Genomic DNA, 13,776 nt, shown 5'->3' with positions numbered 1-13,776 from the left:
ACTTATCGATCTGTAAGAGTTCTTTATAAATTCTGGATGTAATTTCTTTGTTAGATTGATTGTGAGTATTTTCTCTGGCTTGTTGCTCGTCTTTTTCCTTTGTGGGGCCCTTTGTCATAGAAGGATACTCAATTTTGATGTATTAATAGTACAATAGGCTAATCTTTTCCTTTATGCCTTTCATGCCTGGTTTAGGAAATCCCTTGCTCTCCAAGATCATAAAGATATTCTTTCATGTGTTCTTTTAATCATTTTAGAGTTTGAGGGAAAAAAAATTCTTTTGAAATCTAAATGAAGCCCAAGGAGATGGAGGTGCTTTTATGTTCTCTGAAACTGGGCATGGGCTCAGAAAGTGGAGGGACTGCTCTCAGCTCTGACCATCCTGCAGCCTCTCGCTCAGGGCAGTATTACACCTGCTGCCATACGGCTAATTGACTACGGCCAGGCTCCAGGCTGTTTAGACCCCAGACTCAGATGATCTCTCACTGCCTTTGATCAAGACTCCTCATCCCCGCCTGTGACCCTGGGGAGTAGCTGCAGCCACAGCGTCTCCCTCTGGCCCTCGTCACTCTGCCCAGAGCACTGCTGCTGGCTCAGAGGATGCAATGGGGGCGAGGCAGACACAGCTGTTTTTCCTTTTTGAGACCGTGACAATTGTCTGATTGCTTCAGACACCTGCTGCAACATAATGCCCTTGGCTAATTGGCTTTCCCTGTTGCGGACATGGTGGCCTTTCCTCCAACCCGGGGGTGATATTTGGAGCTGTGTGTCTCCTGGGAGTTGGGGTATTTTTGCATCTCAGCAGAGAATGAACTGAGCCCAGCTTTGGAATGTCAGCGCTCTGTTCAGGAGCTGGGCTGGCAGCGGGCAGCAAGTGGGTTGGACGTGAGAGTCCTCTGACCTTCCCACGGGAACTTTCCAGCGACTTTCCCATCTAGGGTCAGGTCATTTTAGGATTTTCCTGGGCCGCTGGCACTGTTACTTTGTAAGGCCCCATGCACATCCTGTTGCTGCTGCTGCTGCTAAGTCGCTTCAGTCGTGTCCGACTCTGTGTGACCCCATAGACGGCAGCCCACCAGGCTCCCCAGTCCCTGGGATTCTCCAGGCAAGAACACTGGAGTGGGTTGCCATTTCCTTCTCCAATGCATGAAAGTGAAAAGTGAAAGGGAAGTTGCTCAGTCGTGTCCGACTCTTCGTGACCCCATGGACTGCAGCCCACCAGGCTCCTCCGTCCATGGGATTTTCCAGGCAAGAGTACTGGAGTGGGGTGCCATCAGCTTCTCCGTCACTTCCTGTTAAGCAGAACAAAATGCCTCCCCATGGCTCAGTAGATACAATCAGAGGCAACCATGAGAATTCAGAGGCAGATGACTAGTGGACCTAACATTATATGTATTTTTTTATGGTTATTTATTTCTGGCTGTGCTGGGTGTTTTTTGATGCACTCAGGCTTGCTTTCCTCTAGTTGTGGTAAGCTGTGGCTCCTTTTTGTTGCAGTACATGGACTTCTCACTGCCATGGTTTTTCTTGTGGAGCACAGGCTTTAGTACTTGGGGCAAACAGGCTTAGTTGCCCCAGGGCTTGTGGAATCTTCCTGAACCAGGGATCGAACCCGTGTCCCTTGCATTGCTCGGCGGATTCCTGTCCACTGTAGCAGCAGGGAAGTCCCTAATATTATATTTTGTAGATATTTTCATTAAATGTTAATTTCATTTTCTACTGTTTTCTTTTTATATTTTGGAGTCAGTATTGGCCTCAAACATCTTTATGCACCCTTGAAATATTTAGGGACTTTGGGCTTTGGCCTTTGGTGTTCTTTGATAAAACTGCCCATCCCCCAGCTTTCCTTCCTAAGATGAGATTTGCCAAGCCCACTGCCAAGCCCACAGAATCCCCAGACACTCACTGAGCTTGTGTATTAAATCACAAACTGCTTCCAAACCCTCCTGTGTGTAACATCAAGGGATATTTGTAGAGATTCTTTGTCTTCTCAGCAGAATCAAGGAGCATTTGCTGGACTCCCTTCATCTGTGCAAAATTTGGAATGTGTTCTGAATCCCCTCCTACATATAAAATCAAGAGATATTTGCAGACTGCTCCCTCCTCTGTGTGAAATCAAGGAATATTCACAGAACACCCTCCTATCTGTAGCATCATTAACTGCACACAGAGTTTCCTGTGTTTGGTGCCATGCAATCTTTACAGAGCATCCCTGTTCTAGGTAGAATCTGGGAAATGAACACCTTTCTCCAAGTAGAATAATTAATTGCTTGCAGATCCCTCTCTGGGATAACCAACAGTTTGCAAAACACCTTGGAAAATCAAGGGAGAGTGACACTGCTCTTTTCTAGTTATAGAATTATGTAATATTTGTCTCTTCCCAGGTATGAAATCATAAAATGTTTACAGAGCTCTTGCTGTGTATAGAATTTTAGGGTGTTTGATCAACTTTTCCTTCCCGTATATAGAATTATGGACTGTTTTTGAGGAACATTCCTATATATACAGAATCATGGAATGTTTGCAGAGCCCCTTTTTGTGGTTTGAATCTTGTACTGTTTGCAGAACACCTGCTTCTATAAAATCATTGGATGTTTGCAGAACCTCATTGCTTATCGTTATGGAATGTCTATAGACCTTACTCTGGAGAAGGCAATGGCACCCCACTCCAGTACTCTTGCTTGGAAAATCCCATGGATGGAGGAGCCTGGTAGGCTGCAGTCCATGGGGTCGCTCAGAGTCGGACATGACTGAGCAACTTCACTTTCATTCATTGGAGAAGGAAATAGCAACCCACTCCAGTGTTCTTGCCTTGAGAGTCCCAGGGACAGGGGAGCCTGGTGGGCTGCCGTCTATGGGGTTGCACAGAGTCAGACACGACTGAAGCGACTTAGCAGCAGCAGCAGCAGCAGCATAGACCTTCCTCATCTGTATAAACTCAAGGAATGTTAGCTGAAACCCTGTCTCCTGTGTAGAGTCATGGAATGTTACCTAAGCACGCTCCTCAGTATAGAACTTGACCTATTTCCTCTCCATCCCCACTTACACCTTGGAGGGAGGACAGAGATGAATGGCCAGGTCATGGTTGTGGGGGGGTCTTGAAGGTCAAATGAAGATTATACTTTCTTCTGTGAGCTAGAGAGAGCCACTAAAGTTTTTTTGATAAAAAGAGTGACATGATGAAAACTATGTTCCAGGAAGTTTAATATACTGAAGGAAATAAATGGGATAAACTTAAAGGTGGTAGCTTAAAAAACATTTTTCAAAGCAAAGTAAAAATTAAAGTACTGATGCATTTCTACTAAGTGTGATAATCTGTAGTAAACACTTTGATACATTAAAAACTCATTCTCTGTTGTAGGGGTTAGCAAACTACAACTCATGGGCCAAATCTGGCCCACTGCCTATCTTTGAAAATAAAGTTTTATTGGAACACAGCCGCATACCTATGGCTGCATCCGTGCTACAACAGCAGAATTAGGTGGCTGTGATGGAGACTGAATGTGCCGCGAAACTAATCATATTTGTTACCTGGCCCTTTACAAAAGAAGTTTGCTTATCCATGCTTTAGAGGGAAAAGAAAAACCTTGAAACATTTTTAAAATGATTAAATGAAAGGGGTAATTGTTCATTTTCCTACAGCAGAGTCAGTTGAGTTCATAAACAGTTTTATTCGTTTAACCGATAGTTGCTAAAAATCTACCATGTGACAGGCCCAGTTTTAGGCACAAAGAATGCAAAGATGAAAAAGAGACATTTTCTTGTCCTCAAGGAAATGTATAATCTAGCCATAACCATCACATAACTCATACAAAACCAGCTGTGTGACCTTGGGCAAGTTCCTTAATCCTTCTAGACTGAAGTTTCTTCTTCTGTGAATGAGGGTGATAATATCTACCTCAAGGTGTTGTTGTAAGGATTAAGTAAGTTCCTGTTTTACACAGTGCTTAGAATAGCACCTGATACAGAGTAAGTGCTATTTAAGCACTTGTTTTATTATGTACACACATGTGCATATACACCCACATGCTCTTATTTGCATATAAAACAGTGTGATTGGTGCTCTCATAGAAGTGTCTGACTATTCTACATAGGAGAATTTTATGTCAGGAGGTAGTTCAGGAAATAGAAACCACTCCAGTTATTTTAGTCAGAGACAGATTTTAAAAAAATAGATACTTATTTATTTGACTGCACCGGGTCTTGCTCGCAGTATGTGGAATCTAGTTCCATGACCAAGGATTGAATCCGAGGCCCCTGCATTGGGAGCACAGAGTCTTAGCCACTGGACCACCAGCGAAGTCCCAAAAAAGGATCTGATACAGGATTTTGGTGCTTGCAAAAATGCCAGGAGGGCGGGAAGAGTGGTCAGGGTGACTTAATTTTAAGGTTCTTCCACCACGCCATGCTTCAGAGGTCACCAAACTGCTATTGCTCCTGCCATTACCACCCACCTCCTACTCCTCGCGCCCTCCAAACTGGGGACTAGGTGGTGGACTCCACTGCCCATACTCCTCCCCTCTTCTAGGACTGGCTGGCCAGCTGTCACAGCCACAGGGAGAGGACCACTGCCTCCCTTTCACCCTTCAGATTTCACGCAAATACATCTAGTTGACAGAGCTTAATGTGCCATTGACTTCCTTGCTGCAGGAGAGTCTGGTAAATGTCATTTCAAGCTTTTGAGTCTCTTGCAATAGAAGGAGAGGGAAATCGAGGTCAAGAGCACCCATCTGAGTATCCAGACCCAGAATTCTGGGAGATTTCATAACAGGGAAACAAATTTGAGCTGGGTCTCAAAGGATGAAGAGAGATGAGAACCCAAGGTTTCCAGGAAGCAGAAACAGAGCATGTAGAGTCATGAAGGCATAAGAAAGCTTAGTAGAGTCCACAGCTATCTGTTGCTGTCACTACTCAGCATCTATTCCACTGGAGCAACTGCACAGTTGGTCTGCCTTTGGTGAGTCACGCTTTTCCACTATCAGCCACATGGTTCATATGAAGCTCCTCTTGCTCCTTGGCTCTAGGGGTGGGCATGTGACCAGGTCCAGCCAATCAGCACCCTCCATCCCCTTAGTCACAGCGACTGGTTCAGGGATGATCATGTGACTGAAAGCAGGCCAATTAGACTTGATCACAAATACTCTTTTCTGGGTGCAGTTCCCTTAGCTGTGGGGACCACCTTCTCAGGGGCTGGTCAACAGATGAATCTGATGAAGCCAACCCAAAGGAAAGCAGAGCTAATATATGGAGAGAAATTGTGTGCTGATGATATTACCCTGAGCCCTTGGATTCAGCTATGCCTGAAGCCATGTAAACTTGCCTCAGGCCATTATAGTCATGTAAGGCAATAAATTCCTTTTTCCTTTAAGCCAGTTTGAGTTGAAAGTCCTACTTATACATTAGGTCAAGAGAGTAGTTTACTAGTATCAGAGCCACTACACTAAAGATTTTACAGCAGCATTATCTATAGCAGCCTCCAGCTAAAAACTACCCAAATTCCTGATAACAGCTGATTGGATAAGAAACTGTGGAATACTATTCAGCTGTTAAAATGAATGACTTTCAACCTCACTCCTCAGTATGATTGAATCTCAAATATAATGCTGAACAAAAGAAGTCAGACATAAAAGAATATGCTCTATGATTCTACTTACACAAGTGAGAACCAGTGATGTCCTTTTCCTTAAGTGCTTGTTCAATGGGTATAGTCAGTTTTAAAAATTCAGTGAGCTATACATTTGTGATATGTGTACGTTTCTGTGTGTGTGTTATACTTCAGTTAAAAACAAAATGGAAAAACCTCAGCAGGTAGAAAACTGAGGGGACAGGGTTGGGGGAGCGAATGGCAGGCCAGGACTAGGTGGATTTGTGACTGAAATTATGTCATCAGGACTCAGTTTCTCTTTGTTACTCTTCACATGCTGGCTTGATCCCTAGGTGCCACATGTTGACAAAATGGCTGCCATTGCTCCGGCCTCACAACCTTTCATATTTATGTCTAGCATGGCGGGGAAAGTCAGCTCTTCAAAAGCACAAATTTAAATGTCTAGGAATTGAGTCTCATTGGCTCTGATGGGTCTACCCAACCCTGAACCAATTATTACTACCAGAGGAATACAATAGTCTGACTAACCAGGCTAGCTCACCTAACGAGTCAGAAATGGAGTCCAGAGTTCAGAGAACCCAACAGACTGAAAGCAAGAGGAGGAGGAAATTGGAGCTGTTGCAGAAGTGAATGGATGTTAAGTAGCTAAAAAAAAATTTCAGTAAATACTGGTACTTATACTTCTCCTCCTCCTCCTCCACTTTCTTCTTGTAGCATTTAGAAAAAATGCCTGGCACCTACTTTGATAAATGTAAATCACTTCTATCACTGGACACTCGGAAGCGACCCAGGGATGCCCTAGGCCAGGCCGTTCAGGGTAGGGAAAAAAGGATCAGAATGTAGAAAGGGGGAATGAATCAGTCTTTTGATGGCAAAGAGCGCTCTATAGAATCAATGCTACTGGAGGACTTCTGCTAACTTGTTATGCCAGCTCCTCCTGTCTTACTCTCTTTCTTCAGAGGGATTTCATGGCAGAGGGACAGAACCCTGGAACAATCTCATCATAGAAACTGTGGGTGAGGCAGAAAGTCATGAAATCCTTGTTCACTGCTGCAGAGAGTGTAAATTGGCACACCCGTTTCAGAGAACAATTTGGAAATAGTTCATCAGAAGAGGTGCATTCCTACTGCTCAGCAAGCTGCACTCACATGAATGTGCTCTGGAGAAAGTCTTGCCCTAATGCGCAGGGCACACGCAGAGCGGCACTGTTACAGAGCCTGTTGCTGCAGCAAACCACCCCAGACGTCATGGTGTAAACGAGGATGACTTGACAGCTGGGGGCTAGACTGTCTGAAGGCTTGCTCTCTCCAGGATCTCACGACTGATGCTGCCTGGCAGTGGGGACCTCTGCCAGGGCCTTGACCAGGGCACCTGGGACTTCCCTAGTGGTCGGGTGGCTAAGACTCTGAGCTCCCAATGCAGGGGACCCGGGTTCAATCCCTCGTCAGAAAAATAGCTCCCACGTGGCGCAACTAAGAGTTCTGCATGCTGCAAGAAAGATCGAGGGTCCTGTGTGCCATAACCAAGACCCAGCGCAGCCAAATGAATAAATAAATAGGTATTAAATAAACAAAATCAAAGCAAACCCAAATAGCCCTTGTATCTCAGAGGCTTAAAAGAAAGTCTTATTTCTTGCTCAGGTTATATGTTCATCCCCACCTGGTGGGCTCGGGGGAGTTTTTTCCTCTCTTTGGGACTCAACCAGTAGGGCCGCTGGTCTGTGGAGCACTGTGGTGGAGGGGTGGGAGGACCCACTGGCTCTTAAAGCTGCTGGCAAGAAATGATGTCTGTTTCTTCTGCTCTGTGCCTCAGTTTCTTCTGGAAGGGCTGATGGACTACCTAGCTGGAGCTTACCAGGGGGAACCTCCCAGTCAGGGTTTCCTCAGCAGGGGTTTCTGGCACCACAAGTAATCAATGCCAAGACTCCTGGGGCCTGGAAAGCAGTTAGGACATGTCAGCGATCTTTATCTACTCACTGCCCCTGGGAGGGTGAACTCAGCTGTCACCGCTGTGTAATGTTATCACGCCACTGGTGATTAGTATTTATGGATTAGGCAATGGTTTCCTCAGGGCAGGTGCCTGGAACAGGAGAGCTTGAGGGGTTGGGGAGGGCATGGTGCTATTTCTGGCTGGCTCAGACAGTAAAGCGTCTGCCTGCAATGTGGGAGACCCGGGTTCGATTCCTGGGTCGGGAAGATCCCCTGGAGGAGGAAATGGCAATCCACTCCAGCACTCTTGCCTGGGAAATTTCATGGATGGAGGAGCCTGATAGGCTACAGTCCATGGGGTCGCAAAGAGTCAGACACTAGCATGTGAGGCCCAACTCACACTCTCCTGGAATTTCTCCAGGGACCCCCAGGCCCCACCGCCCTCCACCTTTCTTTAGGTCACTCCTTTCCTCCAAAACCTTCAAGGGCTCCCTATGGCCCACAGGAAAAAAAAGTATAGGACTGTAAGAACAGGACAGTTCCCACTGACTGAGAGCCTGCGACACGCCAGACTCTTAACAGACACTCTCTCAAATCCTCACAGCAACCCCAGGAAGAAGGAGCTCAGATTCTCATTTTACAGACGTGGACGTGGAGGCTCTGAGAGGTACAATGACTTGCTAAGGTCATGCAGTCAGGGTCAAAAAGAGGCAGAACTTGTTGGTCACAAGATCTTTCTGACTCCGAGGCCTCTGCTGAGCTACAGGGTCAGGGCCCATTTTCCTTGGAGGAACCAGCTGCTCCAGGTAGGCTGGCCTCCCCTCCCTGCCCCTCGAGCACGTAGGTCTCAACTCCCTTTCAAAGGCCACCTAGAATCTCACAGGCCACCTCCCCAGACTGCTGCTGTGGGAGTCCCGCATTGTGCTGCAGTTACGCACTGTCCTGTCCACTGCCACCGGCTGCAGGCACCTCCTCTTAGTCACTCGCGCATTCGTCATGCCCAGATGCGCTCTTTGCACATCTGCTATTAATTCAGCCCTCCTTCCACAATTATTGAGCACCTACCCACTGGAAAGTGAAATTGCTCAGTCGTGTCCAACTCTTCCGGACATGGACTGTAGCCTACCAGGTTCCTCCATCCATGGAATTTTCCAGGCAAGAATACTGGAGTGGGTTGCCATTTCCTTCTCCAGAGGATCTTTGCAACCCAGGGACTGAACCTCTGTCGCCCGGAATGCAAGCAGGTGCTTTTACCGTCTGAGCCACCAGGGAAGTGGCTCAGCGGGTAAATCTGCCTGCAGGAGGCACAGGAGACAAAGGGTTCGATCCCTGGGTTGGGAAGATCCCCTGGAGGAAGAAATGGCAATCCACTCCAGTATTCTTCCCTGGCAAACCCCATGGACAGAGAAGCCTGGTGGGCTGTATAGTCCATGGGGTCCCAAAGAGTCGGACACGACTGAGTGCTGACGCACGCTGTGTGCCAGGTCCTGTGCTGGGTGCAAAGATTCAGCAGAGAATGAAACAAAATCTCTGACCTCATGGAGCTTATGTTCCAAGAAAAGGAGCAAATGAAGACATACATGTGGTGTCAAGGATGAAAATTAACATGAAGGAAAAGAAACTGGGTAAGGAGATAAAGAGTTCTGGGTGCGAGAAGAAAAATATTTTAGAGGAAAATCTCTTGGAGGAGGTAACATGTGAGCAGAGACCAGAAAGCAGTGAGCTTGTTTGACACAGAGACTGGATAATGAATGAATGAATGAATGCTTGAGTGAGTTGGAAACCTGACTTGGAGATGAAAGGAGGTGTGGAGGAAAGATTTTACCATCTTTCCCCTCTCCTTCCATTTGCAAAAGTAACCAATCAATGCTCTGTTATTTCAGATGAATCTGGGTGGAGATTGGTCATCAGTATATAGTCCAGATGTGGGAGGGTCTCCCTATCTCTTTTCACGGGGAACAGGGGAATTCCTTGCCCACCTAGGCTAGGGTAGAGATAGATGGTAAGGGAATCCTTCTGTGGAGGACACTTGTTCTGAGTCAGCTAGATCCCTGCCACCCACTTCCTAACTGGAGCCCATTTTGGATCTGACTCTTTGCAACCCCATGGATCATACACCATCAGGCTCCTCTGTCCATGGGATTCTCCAGGCAAGAATACTGGAGTGGGTTGCCATTTCCTCCTCCAGGGGATCTTCCTGACCCAGGGATCTAATGTCTCCTGCATTGGCAGGCAGGTTCTTTACCACTAGCACCACTTGGGAAGCCCACAGAGGGGCCAGACCCTCTTTTTCCCTGTCCCAGCATGGTTAGAGGTACTCAAGTCCCTGAGATCTTTCCACCTAGCAGCACTCTGAGGAAGTCAGTCCTATGAGTATCATTTACCAACATGCAGTGATGCAGGGACGGGTTCCAAAGGATTCATCCAAGGATGGTTATTGATTCCACTCACAAATGCAGGGGCACCTCTTCCCTCAGCTTCCAGAACACCCAGCCTCCAACCTCTCTGACTCCTTGGCAGAGTCACAATTTCCTGCTCTGCCATTCAAGGTACACTTCCTCCAGGCTCGGCCCTAGACGTTCCCTTTTTTCCTCTGAACCAGCAGCCAATGTTGTATCAAGGTGTGGTTTTAATCTGCATTTTTCAGATGACAAATAAATGCAAGCATCTTTTCATGTGCTTATTGGCCATTTGCATATCTTCTAGCTATTTCCTTCTTTCTTTCTCTTTGGCTGCACCGTGGGGCAAGTGCGATCTTAGTACCCAGAATGAATCCATGGCCCCTGCAGTGGAAGTGTGGAGTCTTAACCACTGGATCACCAGGGAGGTCCCAAAGATATTTTTTAAACACAGGGGGAAATTTGGGAATTACTGTTGTTGTCCAGTTGCTAAGTCATGTCCACATCTTTGCAGCCCCACGGACTGCAGCACACCAGGCTTCCCTGTCCAAATTTGGGAATGGACTGGATATTACAGTTCACTGTAGTATAACTGATCATTTTCTTAGGTGTAATATTTTTGCGGTTATGTAGGAAAACGTGCTTTTTCTTAGGATTTCCTGTGGAAGTACTGAAGCATGAAGTACCAATAAGGCAGCAACTAAAATAATTCAGAAAAAAAAACTACATGTGAATATAGATAAATCTGAAAAAATAGGGGGAGGGGCAATATAGGGATGAGGGAGTGGGACGAATAAACTATTGGATGTAAGATAGACTCAAAGGTATATTGTACAACATGGGGAACAAAGCCAATATTTTGTAATAACTGTAAATGGAAAGTAACATTTACAAATTGTATACAAATAAATTTGTTTTTAAATCTGGAAAAAGAACAGTCCAGGAGGAGAGTGTACAGTTGTTCCTTGTACTAATCTTTGAACTTTTCTATGTGTTTGTAAACATTCATTAAAGACAGAGTTAGGAGGGAGGCAGTGTTGCATGGTCCAAACAAAAGAAATGGCAGGTCAGATTATTCCAGTTAGTTTGAGATTTCTGATCTAAGGCCTCACCTCTGTATCTCACTTACCCTGCAGTACATCCCTATAGGATGGGCATCCACTGGGCCCATTTCACAGGTAGTGAATAGAGGCTCAAAGGGTGAAGTGACTTGCTCAAGGTCACACAGCCAGTTGAGACCAAGTTAAGATTTGAATTCACTTCTGTCTGAGTCAAAATGTTTGCTTTTCTTTTTTGTTGTTCAAGCCTCTTCTCTCTCATCCCATTTCTCAGGGGTATTGCTCAGCTGAGAACTAGTGTACATGTATTACTCTAATTCTCACCACAATCTGATGCAGTCCTTACTGATAATATCCACCATTTTGCAGAGAGGCAGAGAGGTTAAGTAACTTGCCTAAGGTTATGTTCAGCTAAGAATGCAGGAGACAGGAGTCAATGAACCAGGACAGTCTGACTCTAGAGCCCTCATTTAAAGAGCCAAAGAAACACTGTGAAAAGTATAAACCACTTTAGGAATACAAAGCAGGATAACTGTTGGTTTTCACAGAATCCCTGCAAAGTCCTTTCTTCCTCTGACTGCTCTGGCATTCCAAGGGGATACTTGGCTCTGCAGTTCAGCTAGCGGCCCACTGAGGCTGAGGCAGGTTCTACTTTGCCCTGAGACTGATCATAAAGCATTGCTTGGATATGGCCGCATACTATCCCACACAGGAGGATACAAATTTGTCTTCAGGATAGGAATTAGGGTCCAGATGGAATGCTGAGGCACTTAAAATCTACAATCTACTGGTCAAAGGTGGAGAAGGCAATGGTACCCCACTCCAGTACTCTTGCCTGGCAAATCCCATGGACGGAGGAGCCTGGTGGGCTGCAGTCCATGGGGTCGCTAGGAGTTGGACACGACTGAGCAACTTCACTTTCACTGGTCAAGGGTACCTTGAGGGATGGATCATTTTTAAAAGATTTTATTTATTTATTCATTTTTGGCTTATGCGGCTTTCTCTAGTTGCCGGAGAGGGGGCTTCTTACTGCTGTGGTTTTAGGGCGCGGGCTCAGCAGTTGTCGTGCACGGACGGGCGTAATTACCCCACAGCACGTGGGACCTTCCTGAACCAGGGATCAAACCTATGTCCCCTGAATTGGTAGGTGGATTCGTAACCACTGTCCCATCAGGGAAGTCTGAGTCATTTTTTATTTAATCCCTTACTGCAAGGCTTGGGTGGATTGCTTCTCCATCCAGGAGCCTCTCTTCATTTGTACAATAGGAATAAGAGCACACATCTCAAGGTTGTTGGGGGTGAATTAATGAGGTAAGTAAAGGCCAGTGCCTCTGAAAGGCAAGTCTTCCCTTTGATGACTGTTACCATTAAACTCCTTAGGAGTCTTTGGGATGTGGAATCTGCCCAGAGCTACAACCTGTCCTTGGATTTTATCCATGCTGGTCTTGAGTCAACCTGGGGTCAGATCAAGCTTTTTTAACCTCAGGGCTTTGGCAACTGCTGTTCACCCTTTGATGTGACTCCTTAGGGAGGGCTTCCCTGACGTTAGTCCCCCTCAAACATATTCTCCTGTTTTATTGTGTTCACATCACTTATCAGTACCTGACATTATTAATTGATCTTTCTTTTTCTCCTCCCATTTGAAAGAGATTTTGCCTGTTTTGTCCTATGTAGCATCCCGAGCGCCAAGACATGCTCACTCACCCGTCTGACTTGCAATAAACGGTAAACCGAATGGATGATTGAATGAAAGTGTGTACTGAGCCCCCGTGCCTACAATCCCCACTCTCCTGTCGCAGTGGGTGACCAACGTCAGACATTGCAGACTGCCCTGGGCTCCCAGGTTGGGGGCGTCCGACGGGCACTTCAGCGACGCTCCCCAAAATCCAGGGCGGCGGCCGTTCCGGTGAGAGGGGCTGTCGCCATTTGGCGACGTTCCCCGCGGGCCGCCGCGGGGGGCCGCACGGCGTGGGGAGCGCGCTGTGAGCGCGCGCGCGGGTCTTTTGCGACGGTGCCCGGCGGCGCTGGCCCCGCCCCCGGCCCGCCCCCGCGGCCCGCCCCGCCCCGCCCCCGCCGCTGCGCTCTCCGCCGGGCCGCTCAGGCCCCCGCCCGCTTCATGTGGCCCGGCCCGCGGCGGCCGGCGGCTGGGAGGGCGCGGCGGCGGCAAGAGGTGGCCGGCGAGGCCGGGGAGGCGGAGGCCAAGGCCCGCGCGGCGGCGGCGGCGGCGGCGGCCCGGGAGGCGGCGGACGGGGAGCGGCGGGAGCAGGCCCGGCCCGGCGCCCGAGCGGCGGCCCGGCTGCAGCATGCGCGTCCGCCGGGGGCTGCTGCGGCTGCCGCGCCGCTCGCTGCTCGCCGCGCTCTTCTTCTTCTCGCTGTCGTCTTCGCTGCTCTACTTCGTCTATGTGGCGCCGGGTATAGGTAGGAGCGGGATCCGGGGCCCCGGGGTGGGGGGTGCCCTTCTGATCTCCTGCGGGGGGGGAACTCCGGGAACCCACCGCCCCGCCCCGGGGGACCCCGGCTTTGGGAGGACACCCGGCTGGGAGGGGACTCGGAGCCTGGCGCTTGGAAGACCACGGGGACTCCGGCCCGATCCTCGGGAGACCCCCCTCCCCCCGCCACAAGCCGGGCCCTCGGGGGATCAGGACCTTCCCGCCCTCTGAACCCCGACGGGCTCCGGAGCTCCCACCCCCCCGTCAGCCTCCCGCCCACCCCCTGCCCTCCTTCAGCCCCATCTCCCCGCGCTAACCCTACGGTGCCTTCGCGCGCGCGCGCACACACCGACACAC

At 48.4% G+C, this 13,776-nt stretch overlaps 1 protein-coding gene across 1 annotated transcript in view; it reads left to right on the top strand.

The window, feature by feature from the left end:
- The window catches only part of B4GALT5 (beta-1,4-galactosyltransferase 5), a 75,365-nt gene continuing 74,842 nt past the window's right edge, over positions 13,254 to 13,776 (top strand). The window contains exon 1 of the mRNA XM_018058009.1: positions 13,254 to 13,408. Within this exon, the coding sequence (XP_017913498.1) occupies positions 13,294 to 13,408 (115 nt within the window). The 5' untranslated portion in view covers positions 13,254 to 13,293. The remainder of the gene's footprint in view (positions 13,409 to 13,776) is intronic.

The sequence above is a fragment of the Capra hircus genome, chromosome 13, assembly GCF_001704415.2.
Source record: "Capra hircus breed San Clemente chromosome 13, ASM170441v1, whole genome shotgun sequence".
Taxonomy (NCBI): Eukaryota; Metazoa; Chordata; class Mammalia; order Artiodactyla; family Bovidae; genus Capra; species Capra hircus.
Note: the sequence above shows the minus strand (reverse complement) of the source record. Positions and strands in the feature narration are given on the sequence as shown.